Source organism: Bacillus rossius (genome assembly GCF_032445375.1).
Source record: "Bacillus rossius redtenbacheri isolate Brsri chromosome 4 unlocalized genomic scaffold, Brsri_v3 Brsri_v3_scf4_2, whole genome shotgun sequence".
Lineage (NCBI taxonomy): Eukaryota > Metazoa > Arthropoda > Insecta > Phasmatodea > Bacillidae > Bacillus > Bacillus rossius.
Window position 1 is genome coordinate 30,663,923 of NW_026962011.1, and position 22,323 is coordinate 30,686,245.

At 42.1% G+C, this 22,323-nt stretch overlaps 1 protein-coding gene across 2 annotated transcripts in view; it reads left to right on the forward strand.

Annotated features, from left to right (window-relative positions):
• The window catches only part of LOC134542078 (tensin-1), a 570,362-nt gene that overhangs the window by 221,217 nt on the left and 326,822 nt on the right, over positions 1 to 22,323 (forward strand). Inside the window, exons 1-2 of one of the 2 annotated variants that reach the window (XM_063385993.1) lie at positions 11,005 to 11,069; positions 18,040 to 18,148. In XM_063385993.1, the coding sequence (XP_063242063.1) occupies positions 11,013 to 11,069; positions 18,040 to 18,148 (166 nt within the window). In that variant the 5' untranslated portion in view covers positions 11,005 to 11,012. Of the gene's footprint in view, positions 1 to 11,004; positions 11,070 to 18,039; positions 18,149 to 22,323 lie in introns of those variants that run through there. The other variant, XM_063385992.1, reaches the window with a different exon arrangement.

Below are 22,323 nucleotides of genomic sequence, written 5' to 3' on the forward strand. Positions count from 1 at the left end.
GAGTGCTCCAGTATCAATGCCATAGGAGATGGTTCGGATAGCTGAGCACGTGAGTACACGGGCTGCGCCAGCCAGCTGCGCGTGGAACATCCGATAGAATTGTCGAAACACGCGTCTCACGGCGGACGCAGTTGTAGTGTTTTTGAGGTTATGAAAGCACTTCTATATGTCTGGGTATCAGTGCAATAAGTGTTAGATATTTCATTGTAAGTGCATCTCAGTTTTCTGTGAGACGAATTATAACTTAACACGTAAAAAATTACTTTACATTTACCTGAAACCGCCAGTGTGCTGATGCTGACAGTTTGTAGGTCAGTGTTTGCGCCTAGCTGCATGATGCATTACTGTACGGATAGGGTCGTCGAGGGAAAACATGGGCCCGGGGGTACTCCCTGTTACCTGATGTACAGCCTTTCAAACCCCACGATAAAAAAAAATTTAAAGACCTCATACTTTACTATGATGGCCATAAATGTGACCGTAATCCGTATAACTTGTGGGGTTTGCCATGAATTCTATTAACAAACTCGAAACTCACCCGGGCCCCGAGGACATTGCCCCCCTCCACTCCCCCATAACCCTCCTTCTGGAAGGCTCTGTATGTGGATTCTTACGTCCAGTGGCCTCCCGCTTGCCGGCGGACGCAAAGGCGTTGGCCGAGCGCCGGCCAATGAAACACGAGCCTTCCCCCTCGCCCGGCCAATCACGCGCGATCCTGGCCGCCCCGACTGAAGCCCGACGCTTTTTGAGAGAGCGCTGCTGGAGTCCACAGTTCACCAAGCAGAGCCGCCTGTCTGACCCGATGAAAGGAGTATGTGGCTTCTGCAGAAAATATTTTATTCAGAAATCTCTTCATGGCTTTTGAAAGTTTATTCATGAAGAATGAATGGCATTTAAGAATTTTTTTCCCGTGTATTATACAAGGTTTTTTTTATATAGCATTTATGTATAAGGGCTGAAATGGGTGGTTTTTCACTTTTGCATTTGAAAATATTCGTACCAAATATTTTAACGTGGTATAGCATTTTTGCTGGAAGTGCATTTAAGGCGAGAGGGGAAAAAAACAGCACGGTAATGTCAGTTCAGGGCTTGGCGCTTTAAGGCGAAGATCGATCAGATGCCGGAGCCAGTGCCAGTGTCAGTAGCCCTTAGAGCTCCCGTCTTCAGGACGCCGAACACTTGAGTTGATTCCAGAGGTCGTCCTTCCAGTGGCGTGTCGAGTGTCCTCGTGCAGCGGGGAGCATCTTCGGAGAGCCACATATCGATTACCAGGCCGTTCGACCGCTGGGGTTATCGATCAAGTCTGTTGGCTCAGCTGCGCCGTCTTCACGGAGCGCCTTCAATAATTCATGACGCGTGACGCGACTGATAACCTCCAGACGGAATTTATTAGGATCAGGACGAGCCGAATTAGACTAGGGTCGGGGGGAAGGGGGAAGCGAAGAGAAGAGGACGTAGGGACGAAAAGCAAATACTTGAAAAAACTTTATCGGGTGATTCCGGAAACATCCGCCTTCCAAGTTTTAACTTGCCACAAAACTTTTACTGGCTACCCATAATCCGATCTAGAATTTATTTCTGGTCTTAGATTCGGTTTTGCTATGAGAGGAATGTTTCTCCGGCGGCGTCTGATAAGACTACGGCTGCGGAACAGAGAAGACCGGTGTTGCAGAACCACGTGGCTCCGCCCGCCCCGGCAGGGTCAGCATGGATAGGACGAGGATGACCAGGGTTCTCAGTGGCGTAGCGGCGTCTCGCACACGGTCACGGGAGAGCCCGGATCCAAACTCGTAATTCTTTGCGCTAAAGATGGCTCTTAATCATACCATATGTAGTAGGTATTATTAATCTGTCTATTTATTCAAACCTGAAATAATATGTTATTCGTCAGATGAAGAAGCAGCATGAATCATTGTTGCCGGTAAAAATAGTAAAAGTCCAACGTTTTTCCTCTAACAAATAACACTTACTTTAAAGCTTTTCCTAGAAAATTAAATAAATATGCATTAACCAGTTTGGTTAAGATTTTTTTAATGTTACGTAAACGTAATCGCCTAGTATGTAATAAAAAAATTGGCGGGTGATAATTTTGCACACTCGCAACGAACTATAATGTAGAGCATTAAATTTTATGCCTCACAACCAAATTGGTTAGTAAACCGCCCAAACGAAATGCAGTATCTTCTCGATGAATGGTTGGTGCGAGATGATGAAAGTAGCCGAAAGCAGCCCAGCATGGCAACACCGGCAACGCTGGAGGATGGTATGGGTGCAGCTAGCGCGAGTGCGTGCGGCGGGGGCCTGCGGGGGCGGGCCGCACTATCGCCGCCCGAGGCGTGACCTCCCGGGGTCAGAGCTCCGCCCGCACGGGGTCCGCTGATCGGCTCGTCCATCACACGGTGACACGAGAGGTCGCCGTCAGCGGCCCCTGGCCTCACCCGCGGCGTGGCTCTAGCCTTCTTGCTTCATTTATAATCATCATCATCATCATCATCGTCTTAGAGTGTTCCTTTGCTAATTTTATCATGGATAGTTCTCTAGCATTTTTATGTTTGCCCACAAATTTTTTTATCACCGGTTGCTTACTGACTTATGACTAGAGACCGGAAAAATTCGCGGGTTCAATGACCTCCGGGACAGACTCCAATATCCTCTACACACACTCGGGCAAATGCCAACTGTTCATTGGCTGCTGACTTGTGAGTCGTCTCGACTGGGTGGCCAGTGATTCGGCACTTCAATGTGTGAGGGTCTCTAATTGGCCCTTAGTCCTCCAAGATTAACAGTGGACCAATGGCAGAAGCAGCGCAGAGGGATAATTATTTGAATTTTAGCATATCACGAAATGAATTAGCGAATTTTTCAGGTCTCTACTTGTGACCATTTGCGTGAAATTTTACCGCACTCAAATAACTGGTGACAAAATGTGCGACCAAACAATATGTTTACACGAGAAAACCAGGTAACAAAAAATGGCGTGTGTGCCGAAGCCCTAAAGATGTTTTTTGCGCCCAGTAGCTCGGGCACACACAACGGTGTGCAGAGTTTTAGAAGAAACCCGTGAGATTTCAAAACTGTTCGAGATATCCGAATGGAGTATGTTCACGAAAAGCATTGAAGTATACGCTGAGGGCGGATGAATAGTTTTGTTTCCGAATTTCGTTTCTGAACTGTATTTTTAGGAGCGTGAAAATGGCTAAAACGCCTGTATCCATAACAGTATTTACACATGAAACACATGTTACAGACGGTTGAAATCACTCCAGGGACTTGCATTACATTTTTATCTTCACTTTCCCGCCATATAGTGTTATGGTTACCGCTCAAATCTCATTGTTGCGCTGCGCACGACGAGAGACTGCGCGCCAGTTCAGAGCCTTGTGCTTAGAGGCGATAACGCGCTAGAAGTACAAGCCAGCGTCGTACTTATCCCGTCTCACTATCATGGATTTATTTCCGTCTAGGCGGTCTTCTTAATATTTACGTGAAACGTTGCTTAGTTTGTATAATTTTTGAATAATATAATTTTATGAAATTAATTCATTATGCAGAATGAGTGGTATACGACCGTTAAACTATGGCTGCAGGATCATTACAAAAAAGGTTTACACATGTAAACGTTTTACGGTTCAAAGTGCTTCCCAAGGATGGTACACACATTTGAAGTTTGAACTGAATCAGTAATTTTTACCAATAATAGAAAAAAAAAATTTACGACAGAGCTAAAAGGTTTTGGATAATGTTTAGTTGAACAGTGTTCTACAAGCACAGCAACTTGTCGCTATTTTTTAACTAAAGATTTCTTTGAATTAAATGGTTTTAACAACACGTGTCAAAAAGTTATGGAACATACCACAACACAACATCTCGCGTGTGGCAGGGTAGGTAGTGTGTGTGCGTGCGTGCGTGCGCATACGTCTGTGTGTTTGTGAGTGTGCGTGTGTTTTTTAATATGTCGGCTTTACTGAAAGTTATAAGCCGCTCCATTCAGCCTGCCCGCATGGAAGCCTGAAGGCGGAATTACACTAGCTCGTCGCGTACATCCGTCACTCTTTCGTCCGTCAACGCCACGCCTATAGCCAAGCGATGAACAAATTGACTTCATCCGTCCGACAGAATATTCTCCCGAATAAGTGCTACCAACAATCCATTTTTTTTTCTCTCTCGGAGATGTATATAGATGTTTACTATTTATGTCGTTTTTATGTAGGCCTAAGTATCGCATAAGCATTTACTCTAAAAAAAAAAATACAGAGTAGTGATCAGATTGTTTGAACATGAGTTTTAAGAACAACAGAATTTATTATACAAAACATATGAACGACCTACAAACACCACAGGCTTGTATTCTGGAAACAATGGACTGCCGCGGCCGAAACCACGGATATAATCCATCTGTCCATCGTTCAGAAGTTGAAGAGCTTGCCGAGTTTTTGACGGACGGGCGGATGGAAATTTTCGGGCCATCCGATTGGCGGTAGGTCGCATGACCGTCGGACGGAGGCGACGGGCTATTGTAATTCCGCCTTGATATAAAAGCAGTAGTTTCCTTATTTTAAATCGCAGTAACTTCGCATGAGGTTGGACCAAAAACATGAGTGTCTTCCTCGAGGTGTTTCTTCCGTCAACTGTGCAGTGACGTAGTGCAGATGGCATTCATACAGAGCGAAACGTAACAACACGAGAAAGAGACGTTTTGAATGTTTGTAATTTTGTAGTTTGCGTGGTTTGGAAGTTGACAAACATCTCGCAAATTACAAATTATAAACATGCACGTAATACGATTTTATCGGAAAAAAAAAATAAAGGTTAGCTTCAGATGTTCATGTGGAAACATGCCTAAAATACAAGTAAGATATCATAGTTTCTTTAATTGGTGACAAATACAACTTGCTCTGCAGGCAAACGTATTTCAATGCCTACTTAGCATTTACGTTTCCCCCTCCCCCTTTTTTTCTTCTTCACAACTTACAGGAAACGAACACTTGTGAAATATCCAGCCGGCGCTATGCAGGCGACCATCTGTTGACAAAGTTACGGGTAATCTAATCCCGTCAACCTTTTCCTGCGGCGGAACTTGTGTACTATCGTGGGAAGCGTTCGCCGCTGCGGTAATTAATGCAGTGTGGACCAGGGGCGCGGGTGTCGTGACGAGCGCTGCCATCTGCCGGCCGACGCGCCAACTAACTGAACTGTGCGGTCCGGAGAGAAGTGGGTTGCAGCAACTTCAGGCGCGGTTAACATCTCACGTGTGAGCGCAAGAACGACATCAGTGCCAGACAGAGACATCGCTTTGTGCATGCCCAATATAACATGCAAAGTTCGGGCTACGTGATTATATTTTATGTACAAAAACGTTTTTTTTTTAATTTGTATCTCAACTTTAAATTAAAAATAAAAGTGTGTTTTATTGTCTTACGTTGAATTTTTAAAGTAAATATTATTAGTGAGCATAGTGAATGGTTGGGGTGTAAAATTCAGATACACTGCTTGGGTTGTATGTGTTCCAGAGATAATTCTGGTCAACATACTATTATCTGTAAGAAATGAACCAAAATAACTAAATTGGATTTTTCTTTTTTGCATTAACTTCTTAACATTGTTATTTGCTGTAGGTACATTTGTGATATTATAAATGGTTTACTACCTCTTGATATCGATGAAGGTGATGAAGTAAAGGGGTCATTAAAATCTCCTTAATGTTTGATTGCTGAAGATATACGCTCCACCCGCTCCTGCATCACGTCCCGAGGGAAGACAACACTTCCCCCCTCCCCCCCCCCCCCTTTTTCCTCAGGCGAAACAGCTGTAGCCGGGATTTTGTGAAGGAAGGGTTCCAGTATAACCGTTATATCATCGTTTTATGAATGAGATTTATTTACATTAATATTTTAAAAGGAGATTTCTTATCACGCTAATATCTCAAGGAATAGTAGTTTTAGAACTCCAATGTTTACGGACAGAATTTTAAGTAATCGATTTTGCTTGAGAACAGAGAACTGGAGAATTGAAGAAAAAAAAATATTTTCATTTATTTTTAATATTTTGTTGTCAAGACAGTTGACATATGATCTCATTTAATCAAATCATAAATGTATGTTATTAGATATATGAAACACACGTGCCATGTTTGTGTAAAAGACGTTCTTACAGTATTACGTGTCAAAACCTGCATTGGACTACTTGGAAACTTCTGAATATGAGGCTTGTCGGGTTATACACATATATACGCTGCTGTAGCCCTGTAAGGATTTCAATAATCCTTCGAAAATAATTTCCGTTAACCTTATGTAGCTATGTTGCTTGTAATTTTATATTAACCTGGCTTTTTTTTTTTTTGAATCCTTGAAGGGAGGGTTCCGGAGACCAGGATCTCTCTCTCTCTACACCCCCCCCCCCCCCCCCGCCACGTGCCTGGACGAAAGGGCACTGGCCTGGCTTGTTGAAAACTCCTATCTCGCGTTTGTGCTTCATCCCGAAACTGTCGTGCTTTCCAGAGTAATCACTGTCGCGCGAAGAAGCATCGGCGCCTGCTCCGCACTCGCCGGCTGCCAGGGAATACGTCACCGTCCACTCAGAGGCCTCGCCGCGCGGAACTTGTTAGATCCGCCCGTGCGTCTGAGGACAGGCCATTTTTTTTTTTAAACATGATTTGCGGCTGCTTGGGGGGGTCGACTCCATTGCGCACCGCCTGTGTGCGGGAGGCCGTTTCTTTCGTCACTTCCTTCAGCATTTTTCGAACTACCAGAGATGTCTCACGGTCGATTTAACTCCAACGTCGGCGATTTTACAAGTGTGATTGGCGAACAGAAGACCACAGGGAGTGAACAAGGATCGTTGTTGCGTTTCTTTCGACCAACCGACAAGCGGCTTACGTCGGAAGCAAATGTCGGCGCGTCTGCTCGGCCAATCGCTTCCAACTGCTCCGGCAAGAAGCTCGACAAAAAAAATATATATATATATATATATGTGTAGTGGTTTCAGCATGATGACATTTGTTTCTTGTCGAATCAGCTCTTCGCATGTTTGCAGTCCCATGGTTTATTTGACGTCTCTTCTCGGCATAAAAAAAAAGATACATAGTCGTCACTTAGCACGAAGGCGTTGCTTCTCTCTATGCTACACTGATATTGTGTAGTGCTCTGTGTGGTCCCTGAGAGACACACACTCTTGGTCAGTTACCGGTATAGAAATCTGAGTCCTGCTCTTCGACGACTGAAATCTCGGATCCAAAGCTATGCCGCACCCCTAAAAACCATGGATTGGAAAAATTCGCGGTTTCAATTAACTCTAGGATAGATTCCACTCTTCTCAATGTATTCGGGCAGATTATACCTTCTAATTGGCTACTGACTCGTGACACCTGTTAACAAGGGTGGTTTTATTCGAGATTAATGTTATTGAGGTTTTTTTTAAGAAGCTGCAGAAAGGTAAACTTATTTTTATTCCAGCCTGTCGCGAACTGAAGCCGGGAATTTTTCCTATCTCTTGTAATACATTGTTACGAGTGTAGGAATACGGGTACGGAAGGAAATGTAGCCTAATTAATTAATTTCTGTTTTATTTACCAATGAATATTTACACTACCAGTTAGACTATGTCAATTTAAATGTTTGTCCACAAATTAGTCATGATTTCATTAAGTCCGCTATTTGCTTTCCCCACTGGAGCTCGGCTCGACAGTCGCTGTCTCTGCTGTTAGTGTGTTATCAGGCACCTCGGTCCCAATACACTGCTTCGCACTACTCATTCATGCAAGGTGCCGTGACTCCGATCTTGGCACACGAAGCACATCTCTCGTCGCCCACCATCGCTCGCCAAGGGGATCACTCACTCTCTTCACTTTACTGCAGCTCGCAGGTCGGTCCCTCTTTCATTCCTTCCGTGTCACGCCGTTGAATGGTCTCGTAGCCCGCCGAAGTGTCGCGACGTCACAAGTCACCCCCCCCCCCCCCCGACTTAACACGCGAAGCTTCAAGAACAGTGGCATACTAGCTACGCCACTACACGCGTATAAGGGCTCTGAATCCGTGCCGAACCCTCGAGAGAGAGGCGGACAGAGAGGCGCCGCTGATAATCGGATCTCCGTGTAGTGGTAGGGCACGTGCGGGCGTTACATGTATCCGGGAGAAGATAGGGCTTCCCTTGGAACCCCGCTGGCCCGTGCGCCGGGCTGACTGGCCTGCCTCATCTCTAGCATCCTCGTAACAATATAGTCCGCACTGCATATTGTGATTGAGCATGTTAATAAAAGCGGGATCAAACGTCTTTTTAATAAGGCCATTGTCATTGCCAATTAAATGACGTAAAAGTTTATCTCTCCAAGTATGCTATAGTGTGAGCATGTACTTAAATGCAATCTTGAAATTGTGTGCTTCGTTTAATAAATAATATAAATATATATGAATTGATGACTTGTTTAATCGAAATCATCAAATAATAAAAAAAAATATTAAATAAAAAATTGTAGTAATTAATGTTCAGTTTTCTTTTATTGTGCATATAATTACTTACATTTCTACGTTACCTGAGATATCTGCGAGACTAGATTTTTTTTTAAACCCAACTATATAAAAATGAAATGGTATAACGGATGAACTGGAGCCTCCACAGTGTCCTGGCCGCCTGGCCCGGGTTATGTGAGAGCTGTATCGGCAGTCGCTGCGCGGGAGGGGCGCGACTACACAAGCCAAGCCCCGCATGAGGCCGGTGACGTCACGGCCTGTGCGCGACGCCGCGCCGCCTGCTTCCCGCACATGGTCGCTGTCTCCGCGGTGACTCAGCGACCCCCTCCCCCCTCTCCATCACTCTCTCGACGACCTTGACGCACTCCGCATCCCTGTGCCCCGGAGTGTGCTCATCTGTACTGCCGAAGCTAAAAACTTCCTGTGTATCAAAGCTCGCCGCTTAATAATTCCCTGGCTCTGACTCTTGTAAGGCTCCGTCTCACACGCCATGTTGATTTCCCCTCCCCCCCTCCACCTTTTTGACGTAGCAACGTCTAATAAATCGATGAACGCCGGCTGCACGCACGAAAAAGTGTCCCGTTACGCTGTGTCCCGTTACGCTCATTGTACGCTTGCGCCGCATCTATCTCTCTCTTCCACTCGATTGCAACAACCATCGATTTGACTTTTTCGAGGCACATAAAACTTGAAACACTCCCATTCGTATCCTACTTTTCCTATCATCGTCCTTATCTTTAACAGAACAACACATATTAAAAGAAGTTAAATAGCAAACATGTATAAAAGTTACAGTTAAATAAAATAATCTGTTCGTTAAAGTAATAAACATATTTGAATTAATGAGTGCAAATAAAAGTAAATTTATCAATTAAATTGTAGATTTAATTTCTCTCCTTCTTTGTATCCATACAAAATAGTGATAATTCAATAAAAATGATTCAATTTTATTCTTAAAAGTATGCAATCATTTCATCAATGTTTTGTTATGACGTTACGTTAAACTATCGTCCGTAAACCGACTTTACAGACAACCAATTTTTTTTTAGGATTAGGTATTTCTATAATAATTTTAACTCTAAACTTACTTTGTATTTGTTCTACCACACGTATTTTCAACAGATATTCATTTAGTGTAATACCATGTGTGTAAAAAGCAAGTATTCGTAATTGTCATCATTTGAACAACGTTTTAAACCCATGATATAACACTTAAGTAAATATCTGTTGAAAATATTTGTGGCACAACTAAAGATTCAAAGGAGGTAACGAATTTAAATTTTATAAATAGCTTTTAAATAAAAGTAATGACGAAAAAACAAAGAAAAAATCAACACGGCTTATGAGACCGAAGTGAAACCTATTTACAGTCGAGGCGATGACTATTTAAATACCTATGTGTTTTTAATGCGTACACAAACTCAACAGCGTACCAGATTTTCCTTAAACGTAGGCCTAGAAATATGTAAAACAAAAGTGTTTTATGTGTTGTAATAGGAAGCAGTTAACCTTCAAAAGTTTACATGATGCCATTGTGAAGACGTTGATGTTAGAAAAACATATTTTTACTAGGGACTAGAAAAATTCGCGGATAGACGCCAAGGACCTAGACACACTTGTGTTCACTTGGTCCGGCTCAGTTGAGAGAGTTTTTCTAGCCTGGGTTTGTTAACGATTCGATAATTTTAATTGATGAGTGCTTCTCATCGGCTGGTAGTCCTTCACACAAAACTGTGAGCCAATCACAGGAGCAGGTTAAGGTAGAACTAGGGGCAGGCATTTTTCGCGAATAAATCTGAACGCCTGTTAAGACTGCAACAAGGTACACCCGCATCAGCGGTTTCTTCTTTTTGATTGGCGGCCGTCTGCGAGAGAAGTCATTCATTGCCTTGTTTGACCGAGCCGCTCAGGACGCATTTGCTTCCCCAATGAATTTCTATGATTGGGTGTTGTAACAATCGACATGCATGCGAAATAAACTCACCCAATCACGAAACGCAGACAATTCTACAGTGTTTTTAACGTTTTGCTAGTCTCGGAATCGTTTCGCGAAATCGTCGCCTGAGAATTGGAGTGTTCTATGTCCATTGAAGTCGGAACTGAGATATAAGCATTTGAAAGTTCAAACAACTATGAATATCATGCCATAGAACAAAATAATATTGGTCTTAAATCAAGAACAAACATTTTTATGTGCGTAGACGTATGTGGATATAGTACAAATGAATACTAATATTAATTGCGTGTCCATAGCATAAAAAACCTAAAAAGTGGACATAGAACACTCCAATACTCAGGCGGCGAAATATGCATGGCCCTAGGTAGAACTGTTTGAATGCCAGCGCACCGCGGAAGGAATCCGCGAGTGGTCCCGATTTCCTCGGCTTAGTGGGGTGTCCCCCTGGTCGCAGCTCACACGTGCGACGTAGGGAGAGAGAGAGAGAGAGAGAGAGAGAGTGGCGGAGAGGGAGGAGGGGGCAGGCGCTCTCTAGGACAGCGAGGAGCGTCGCGCATGCGCAGTGCCTCAGCCGGCTCGTTAGCGGCGCGATGTGGTCGGGCGTGTCCTGGGAGAGTCTGTCCAGCTCCTGCAAGGAGAGCGACGCGGTGAGTGTCTGGGCCACGCACTCGGGCCTTCCCGCAGTGGCCCCGCGCCCCCTAACACCTGGCCGGGTCGTTACCACAACGCCGTATGTCAAAATTGACCACAACGCCTACAGCCAGAAAACTGCTGTGTACCACAACGCCGAAATAACAACTGAATGAATTTGTGCGTTGTTTCTTAAATGTACCTTAACGCCGAAATACCACAATCAAACCTAACCTTACCTAACCTAACCTAGCGTAATATAACCTAACGTAACTTAACCTAGCCTATCCTAGCCTAGCCTAACCTTACCTAGCCTTACCTAACCTAGTCTAGTCTAACCTAACCTAACCTAACCTTTGTGGCAGTCCTGCAATGTCATTTTTCGGCGTTAGTGTATTTCGGCGTTGTGGTGCATCCCCCCACCTGGCCTTTCCAATCCGTTCATATATATATATATGTGTGTGTAAAAAATATATTATTTTTGAAGTAATTTTTATGACGCGCGCGCACCATGTAAGGAAATTTTCACAGGACGAAAAAAAAAAATTATCCTACATGCATATAAAATTATTAAATTAAATATTATATATCTTATACTTTAGTGTTTTGATATTGAATACTGGTCCATATAAATAAAAAACTTTTATTTATTGTGAATATTAGTGATAGGAATTGTGTTAATAAACTTTTTCAAGTGTAAGTATTGATTATAAGTTAGTTTATCTTTCCGTATAGATGAATAATTTAATTGCATAATATATTTTAAATTATTATATTTATTACATTAGAGTAAAAATTAGCATGTTTATTGATTTTATTTACTAATATAAATTTATTTTGATTATTGTACTAAATGAAGTAATTTTATCATCGGATTTGTATTTATATTGAATGCTGAGTATTTATTTATTTTTTTGGATTTACACTAGCTGTAATTATAATATAACTGCAGTCTTTTATTTTATTTATATTAATTATTTTCATGCAGAATTAGAGTTTTTTTACTACGCCAAGTTATTATAAAATTTAACGCGCATAAATAAGTCTATGCGCGCTTTTTTTCCTTTTTTTTTTTTTGGTGATACTTGTTGATTTAACTTCTGTATCTATGACGCCAGAAAATCTTTAAAATAGTATTTTAAGGCGCTATTTTTAATTATTCGGACTCGGGTTGGATTGAGAGATATTCCACGTGACCCCACAACCTTCCTTCCACATCTCGGGAGGTGGGCTCGCCAATACTCATAGTCTTCAGTGTCTTGTTGTTCTGCTGATTCCCTAGCGCACCCTGGGTCAATGAGCTACAAGTTCACACGTCATCAGCCATCGAACATTTTGCTCGAGTATACAAACGACAGTGGATTCGATCATTCGCTCACACTCAATTCACTCTTCTAATTATAGCATATCCTTTTAGTCTTTCTACAACCAATAAAAAACTTTTCAATGTAAAATTATTTCATTTAAATAATTGGAAGTAACACCATTATTTTCCGTAATTTTTTTTTTTACATTTGCTTCTCCTGTATTATTTAATAGTAGCCATCTTACACAAGCATTATTTTTTTCGGTGTTTGTAAACATACGTATGTACAATTAATTATCTAGAGTTTAGTATGTTCCATCCGAAATTCTTTATTATTTGCAATAAAAATTGTTGTTCAGCTCCAACTTAAAATGCTTTGGAAAGCATTAGACTGAAGTCGAATGAATGTTTTAATATCCCCCCCCCCTCCCCGTGATGACCCTGCTGCCAAGTTCGTCTGTCGAACTGCGAGTAATCCTGTGTGCCATTGAGAATACTACTCGGTGTGTGCCTTGCTGCGTGGATGTTGATGCGCTGGAGCCGTTGTGATCCCAGGCGTCCCCACATCCAGTCCGCGGGCCGGGTCATCCCCCCTCCCCCTCCCTTCCTTTGGGGCTCGTGACCCCTCGCGTTTTAATTAAATGGAAGGTTGGCTCACCGCTCTGCTCTGCAAGGACGGCAAGGGGGTTAGGGAGCGGGGTTGACGGCGCCAGGCAGTTCCAGGCCTCGCCGATCTACCCCCTCCCTCCCCCCTTATTAAAGGGCGGTGGTGGTGTTTAGTGTCTGTCGGTGTTTGTCCCGGCCACGCGGGACGGTGGTCCGGGGTCGTGTTTAAATGCCGCGACGAAACACGACACGACAAACCCCCGGGACAGCGCTCCGGCGTGGGGTCACAATACCACGACAACATCAACCTCACAAATTCTATTTTTGGCCGTCGAAGAAAAATCTTTCCAATCCAAACGCGTTTATAAATTGAGGTACTAATGCGCTAATAAAAAACAATGTAGAAGATAAAACGAACACACGACAAGGGCAGCTCGTCAAAGAAAGAAGGGTAGGTAGTGGGGGGGTTAGCAACTCAAGAATTATCGTGCTGATATCTATTATTTTTGTATTGTGTAGGTTATGTTTACTAAAGTTATCTGCGTTAGCTTTGAAATGTGTTCACGCACGCATACAGCTACGCATCTGGAATTTCAGCTATCCGAGCCAACCAGGTTACGATAACCAGCCACACGACAAGGCTAGCCACCTGAACGTAATGAATACTGGAACGGGTGAACGAGTGATGAGTCTAGATACCTGCAAAATTCGCGGTTTCGATGGCCTTCAGGATAGACTGCACATACCCCTGTACACTCGGGCAAATAACGCAAGTTCATTGGCTGCCGACTTGTAAGTCGTCTCAGCTGGTATGTCTGTGATTCGACTCTTCTTTGGTTGAGGGTTTATAACTAGGGACTGGAAAAATTCGCGGATTCAATGACCTCTAGGATAGCCTCCATTATCCTCTGCATTTCTCAAGTAAACACGCGTGTTCATTGGGTACTAAATTGTGAGGCGTCTCCACTGGGTAGCTTGTGATTCGACGCTTCTTTGGTCGATAGTCTCTCATTGGCCCAGAGAGCTCCAGTTAAACTGCGAGCCAATAGCAGAACCAGCAGAATTGTACACATGTTTGATCACGAAATGAATCCGCGAATTTTTCCCGGTCTCTATTTATAACTGGTTGAGATTCGTCCAAATGAACAGTAAGCCAATAGCAAAATTATCTAAGAGGTATATGTGTTTGAATTCTAGCCTATCACCGAATGAATCCGCGAATTTTGCAGGTCTCTAGTGATGACTCTTGATGTACCGGATCCTGTTCCCGGTGGTTAGAACTAGAATGACGAAATGAACGCATCTTTGCACGGAACTGATTCAAATGTATCGATTGGGTCAATTGAATTTTTCTGCCCATTACGAGTACGTGTACCAGGCTCTGTATAGTTGCAGTGTCAGATGTATTTTCCCACGAAGAAATGGATACAGCTCTGACACGAACAAACACTAAGTCACTGGCACCCGTGTCACCAGATCCGTCGGACGTGATACGCTGATTGTAAGTGATCCTCACTCGTTTCCGGCTACTGCGTGCCTCATGCTTAGATTGCAGAGTGCATTTGAATATCATTTACTCTTTCCGAACACCACTTGTGCTACTAGCGCTGTCCTTGTTCCAGTCAGCCGCTAGACAAGTCCCAAAGAGCACACAAGTTTTAGACACACATTTTTATAATGTACATATACGTTTTTTTATTAAACGTTTCTGAAACCTATCTTGTGAAGGAAATTTTGAATAAGAATCTTGTAAGTAAGGTTTATTGTTGTATTTAATCAAGAGCTATAATTAATGAAAATTATATCATTGTTATTTGTTTACGTAAGCGTTAAAATAACTTTTAATACATAGCTCAGTCTGTTAGTTTGGTTATTTTACACTAGGTAGTCATAAACCTTTTATTTTTTGACTTATAATAAAAATAAATTTTATAAACATATAATAAAAATAAATTTTATAAACATAATTGAAGCGATCGGGTACATGTGAATATATGTATATACACGCATATAAAGAAGTGTTAATGTTTTTTTTTTTATATCTCAGCAACGCGCTAATACCTCCCGTCATGCCACACGTTAGACCAGAGATGGTCAAATTCACTCTTTTCAGGGGCCAGATTTCATTATTGAAACTAATCTAAGTGCCTGAAACATCTGAATAAATATTAAATCTCTTAAACCAATTTTTATTGTCGTATTATTCGGTGTAATATCCCGTCAATACATTGTGTGACGTGTGATTCCAACTTGAAAATTTGCTTTTAGCATTTCTAACACGATTTAAATGACTTCCGGAACCTCAGCTTCGCACACAAAAGCAAGATCCACTTCGCAGTGCACATCATTTAGGCCCTCGTAAATACTGTCAAGAAGAATTGAGACGCAATATACATACACTGCAGTACAGTATAGAATACAAAAATATAAGGGACGTTATGAAGTAATGTTACAAAGCGCGCGCACCATGCAACAAAATTTTAATAGGATGGAAAAAAAGAAGTTTAAATACAAAAACAATACTACATACCAATAAAATGTTTGTATGTGTGCTTTTAAATAACGTACTTATGTGATTGATATTGATTACTGATCCATGGTCCATATAATTAAAAACATTTATTTACTGTGGATATTAGTAGTGTAAATTGTGTTTATAACCTTTTACAAGTGAATATTTATATAAGTGGGTTATGCCATTGTATGTATAATTTATTTGCATTTTAAATTATTACATCTTTTATTAAAACTTTAAATTAATAAAAAATAATAGACATTCAGAATACTTTATTTTCGTTATTAATAGAAATCTCGATTATGTTAATAAATTAAAAATAATATTTTTATACACGCGTTTTTATTAATATTGAATACTGAATGTTTATTAAGGCGGGCCGGCTCTCGGGCACTCGGTGTGCAGGGTCTCCACAGTTAGTACTTTCGTACTAGATCTAGTACTTTTATAACTTTTTTAGTGGTTTAGTACAGATCTAGTACATTTTTAATTAATATAATAATATTATTGTAACTCCAATATGTTTTATTATTAAGCGTAATTATTTAAAAAAAACTATGGAATGAATGTGTGTGTGGTGTGATATTTAAGTTCGAGCTTTGCAATGTCATAATAACTTCCTAAATTGTTAAAAACCATAAATTATAATTTAGTACTTTTTTTATATTCTAGTACTTTTTTCTCGCCTAAGTTGGTACGAAATATTTTTTTTCCTTGTGGACAACCTGTGGCCGTGGCGCTGGGGCCTCGCGATGACAGCGGCGGTGTCGAGTGACAGCCAGAGGCTCGGGTGGCTGGGCCCGTGGTCTGGCGGTCACCCGTCGACCCCTGTGGCCGTCAGCGAGCGCCCTCGGCGACTGGTCGCCACGGGCGGGTCGTGGGTTCGATCCCAACACCCTGCTATAGTCATATCAAGCCCCCTGTGGACAGCCGGTCCGCCCGTAAATCTGCCAAACTAAACCTTGCGCGGGAACCGTGAAGCGAGGAATGGCATTATTCGCTTCCCTCGTTCAAGGGCGGCTGCAAAACAGTCGTCAAGCGCAGGTAATGCATTTCCGTAGTTGTCAACGCACCGTACGTCATGCAAATTATGGCTAATCTCGCGCTTGTGCTATGCCGTAGAGACCGGAAAAATTCGCGAATTCATTTCGCGATAGGTTAAAATACAAATAGTTATACCTCAGTGCTGCCTCTGCTATTGGCTCACAACTCACCTGGGTGACTCTGGGCCAATGAGAAACACCCAACCAAAGCTTTATCGAATCACAGGCTGCTAAGTAGGGACGTCTCACAAGACAGCAGCCAATGAGTGGGTGACATTTGACCGAGTGCAGGTCATTGAACCCGCGAATTTTTCCGGTCCCTAGCTATGCGTCATTTAAATCATAAGCGAACACAACGGCACGAACTGTTAGCGGAGAAGCATGCCCTTTTTTACCATCGAAGATGATCTTAACAAATGCTGGCGTGCTCCTAGTTTATAAGAAAAGTAAGCATAATATTTTAATATGGTGCCCAAGGAGCAATTGTAAAACATCGCTGGGTGAATAGCCTATATCAGTGAAGCATTGTACAGTGCCATATTACACCGTGTGTGCGTGCTGTATGGGCATGGTCCGCATGAAGTCGTGGTTTTAGCGGATCCCTGCCTGGGACGCCACAAGATCTGTGTGATCTGCTCTCAGCGCTTTCTTACATTTTTTTTTCGTAAACAGAAACTACTCGGATATTTCGAGCAGTTTTCAAATCGCGTTGTTTCTCCTGAATCTCTGTTCACAGAGTGTGTGCCCGGGGTAGGCGGGGGCCCCTAACAGCTCCCAGGCAGTCTCGTCATGAATGTGGACGTGCTCTTATTGCATATATCTACAATCGTAACTCTGGTTCATATTATAGGTGAAGGGGGAGAAAAAAAGGTCAGTGGTGCCTTCATTTCCACCAGTCATCCGCGATGTTCGTTATTTGCGTCAAGAGTTGATGAAACAGCAGTGGTTCTCAATACGCGGCCCGCGAACATAGTTAACCTTGGCTGAAGCCCGGCGTGGTGGATGATAAAAGTGTGTGTGTGTGTGTGTGTGTGTGTGTGTGTGTGTGTGCATGGGCGTCGCAACCGGGGGGGGGGGACACGCCCCCCCCCATAATAATAGAAGTCTTCAATTTCGTCCCGTCCAATAATATATTTAGTTTCGTAGTTATATTAAAAATATGATTTCTGTGATATAACCCATATGTTGCGCATGGTGCATTTAGTCCAATCGTGGTAATGTGAGCACTGTGTATTTACAAATTTATTCTTTGAAAATATTTTTTATAAAAAATAATTTATATATTGCAACCAACTATAATTAGAATATTGAGGAAAGAAAATGCCTAAAAACCACCGTTTTGCACATTCAAACCCCAAATTTTCCCGGGAGAGGACACCCGGATTCCCGCTTTTTCCCCAGGGGATGGATATTCCTCAACAACTAAATCAATTGCAGTCCCCCTCAAAAAAAATATATATCCTTGCAACGCCCATGGTGTGTGTGTCTACTGCAGTCGCGGGGTCGTGTGTTCGCAGCCCGAGCCGGACACGCAGAGCCACTCGTTCCGATGCAAGCTGTTCAAGAAGCCTCGACCCTGCAACCTGTGCCACCAGCCCATCCACCAGCAGGGCAGCTGCTGCAGAGGTCAGTGCCAGGCCCCCCCGCATCATTCTGTGGGCCCCGTTGCTATAAGTCATGATGCCCCCCCCCCCTTTTTTTCTAACAGAGATAAAAAAAATGTTTTTTTCCGTTATGTACATTGTTTTAGTTATATATATTTTTTTACCTTTTCACAATTTTTTTTTAAACACATTAAAACTATTTTTAAGTCAGTGTTTCGATTGTCAACGTAAATTTATTTTGAATAATGGCAAATAAATGAGTGTAAGTGTTCTGCACTGTCAACATGGTGTCTAGTCAATTGGTGGTGGTTTTGTTACTCACAGTTGTATATTCAGACACGTTCTGTTACGCACAGCATATTCCGAATAATATTACTCTGGTGTAATATTTCATCGGGTAACTAAATGTAGGCCTTACTGTTTAATTGTTTTCTGTGATTTATTTAAAATTGTATACTTTTTTGTTTTAAGTTTTTTTTTCTTTTCTTCGCAGGGCCCCTAGACCCATGGGCCCCGTTGCCATAGCAACGGTAGCACCGGCCATGTGGGGACCATGGTCAGTGCCCCCGTCTCTCTCTCTCTCTCTCCCCCTCTTTCTCTCTCTCTCAAGCGGCACTTCCCTTCGCAGGGCAGTGCGGTGGTCACGAGGAGGTGCCGAAATAAACAGTAACCATGCTGGAAGTTTAAGAAAATATATTCTCCAGCAGCCTTGCGCTAACTTACAGAGTTTGTTTTTATACTTTTTTTTTCCGCGAGAATATAGTTGCATATTCAATATAAATAGTTGGAGAGTGCGAACGGATTACAAAATTGAATTTCAGTACGTGCGTGGCATGAACAATAAGTTACGCGCGAGTCGTTTAGACAAACGTGTGTGTATTTCATATACAGTTAAGCGTTAGATCGTGTGTTTTCGTTGTATGACATGGCAGCATTGAATTGAATTAAATATAAAAGAGAGATTGAGAGATGGTGATAGAGATAGAGAAATAGAGAGAGGTATAGATAATTGAGAGATATAGAGAAACATCGATAGAGAGAAATATAGAGATATATGTTCATAGATGAGAGAGAAAGAAGGCGATGTAGATGGGTATATATATAGATAATATAGAGAGGTAAAAATATGTAGAGAGCTATTGAGAGATTTAGATAGAGAGATAGAAAATGAGAGAGTGATATAGAGATATGCTTACCTACTTCAAACAAATTACAAGATTTAGATAGAGAGATAGAAAATGAGAGAGTGATATAGAGATATGCTTTGTATATGTGTACCTACTTCAAACAAATTACAAACAAATATTTATATATATTTATATCGATGGCTTAGAATGAAAACCTCGTATCTCAATTTTTGGACGAAAATACGTTTTTTATGTTTTTGGCTGGAAAACCTCGTATCTCACAAAATGTTTGGCTGAAAGAAATAAAATGTGCATCCTACTGTTTTCTATCGGGAAAAAAAGAAACCACGTATATCAGTAGCACTCCACATTGTAAAGAGAAAACCTCGTATGCATTTTATGAGATACAAGGTTTTCATTCTAAGCCATCGATATGTGGCATTAGCTATTCATACGTAAAAGTGACCTTGTGATGCAACAACAATTTTTAATACAATGATATATAAAGTTCCTGAATAAATCTGCTGTTCCCCGCCCTCTACGTCACTTGGGGCGCTCTGCGTTGTGGGAGGCGTCTTCAGGAGCGCAGGCGCAAAGTCGCGCCCATTGTACGCGGACATAGTCTGCGTAACGAGAGGAGGATATTCCTGCCCCCTCCCCTTCCGCCCGTTTCCGCCCGGTCGCAAGCGATGCTTCGTCACTCAATCAGGATGTTCCTAACGACTCACGGGTGGCTGCAGTTTCCCCAGAATCTTCCCTTCTTCCTGTGCCCGTTCCATTCGTATTATCGGCGGAAGACTTAATTCCCACCCTGCCGCGACGGGGTAAGTGTCCTTCCGGCCAATTGGTCCGGGTGAGTCACGTGTTTTTGTGGCGGGGGAGGCCCCTTCTTCGCTTCATCCCCCTTTTTGACAGTCCGCGCGGGGGAGTGTAGTCCTCTTCTCTGCGCGCGGCAATCTGTCATCCTCTTGTGTTCTCACCCTCCCCCCGCCGCCAACCCCTCAGAAGCCTCTGCCGCGTCACTTATTCGATTATTCCGACTACTCGCGGAGCGTGGGTCGAATTGGAGTCGACCGAGACTAGTGGGAGGGAGAGGGGGTGAAGATACACGATGACATCATACGTAGGCCATCAGCGCAGTGTTTGCTAGCGCCATGTTCAGAACAAACCCTGAAAAAAACATCGTTATTAACTGGGTGGAAGAGACATGGATGCTAACGACGAACATAATGTATTTTGATCAGCAACATCTACAAGGTCAGGCAAGTGATCACAAGTGTTAAAACTTTCGTGACATTTACAAAGCTATTCGATAATACTAGTGACCAGCTTCGCACGGATGCGATCTACTAAGTCATTTAGATTTAATTAGTAAATGCTTCTATACGTACCAAGTTCTCATAAGTGTCAGGTATTTTCAAAAATTATTTTCATACTAACGCTAATACTTATTTAATTTACGAATGAATAATAAGCACATAGGATGCGCTGAAAGGAGCAACATAAATTGTAGCTATATACCTAATATCAATCATCAATTAGGAATGTATAGCAGATAAACCAACAAAATAATGTTATTTCTATTACATAATGTCGCGCTAAAAAGCACGGTTTGACAGCTTGCATAAGATATGGCTTAAAGGTCAGTTTTGATTTAAATTAAAACCCTTCGGTAACTAACAAATTAAATTGGGTAAAGTTTAATAGTATTTTAGTCACAATAGCTCACAAAACCTAATTATTTTTCAAACCATTTTGAAAAATTAAATATTTACTGTGAGTCATCCTTAGAAGGTAGACATGTGCTATCGCGGACTTTTCTGTAGGCGTTTTTATGATATACAATGCTGTAGTATATTAATTTGCTGTATAAGTCAACGTAGCCCGTGTGAGCGCCTTAAAAGATTTTTTACGACTTAGTTACAAATTTCTCTAGTATCTAAATATTTATTTTGAATATATTGTTTACATAAACCTTCAGGAAGAAAATCTCTAAATGATGGTTGAAACCGCATCAAAATCCACTGTAAAGTAAGCGAAAGGACAGACGCGGATAGCGCCTTTAATTTATGTTATTTATTTATAATTTTAAAGATTCGGTATACATCCTACTAATATTATAAGTGTGAAAGATCAGGTGTGTGGATGTGTGAACGTTTGTTACGCAATCACTCCCGAACCGCTGAATGCATTTGGATGAAATTTGGCGCGCAGCTCATATCCTGAATCTATACAGATTCTTAATGTGTATAAAAAAAAGGTTTGCGCATATCTTCTTTAGAAAATATAATTTTTAAACGGTTTGGTTATGAATAAAATCTTTTATATACTTTATTGGGTCTATTTCTTTTATAATAGTGTTTGGAATAAATCGCATACTTTTCTTACAGTGCTATCAGCAATACCCTTAACTGCGCGGGAGGTTGTTAGTTATTGTGTTGATGTAAGCTGTGTTGAAACATAAGTTATGACTTAAGCGGGTCCTTTGCGCACTTCACAGTCACGACGAGGCTGAAGGGTGGGCACTAGGCTCTACACTTGCAGTCTTCTGCTGGCCGTCTCGGACCTTGGGGCTTCGGGGCTCTACCACGTGACTCGTGTCAGATTGTTTCCAACTGCAATGTCTCCCTACTTCTCCGCGCTAATTACCCCGACGATCCTGGACGAGGAGATGGAACGTGTTGATCATTAATAGGTTTAGTTATTATAGTAAAGGTCATGTTTTGTTCTACACACTGCACGGCCTCACAGCGCCTCTGCTCGAGTCGTGTTCCTCTCACGCCGCACTTCTTGTGCTCGTCGCAAGCTTCCTCGATGATGGATGGCCCTGTGTCTCTTCCACCCTGCCTTCGCCAGCCTCTGATCGATAGTCAGCTTACGGAAGACCGCCTTTTCCTGACTGTACTTGGATTTTTTTTTGTCACAAACTTCCGCAAGTGACGTGATGCCTTTTTTTCGAACTAAACATTTTACGTGCATAAAAAGAGATGCAGTTGCATTTAGAAACGCCAATTCACCCAAACCATACTACCTTTTTTTGTTCATAATAATTACTGATGATTCGACGAAT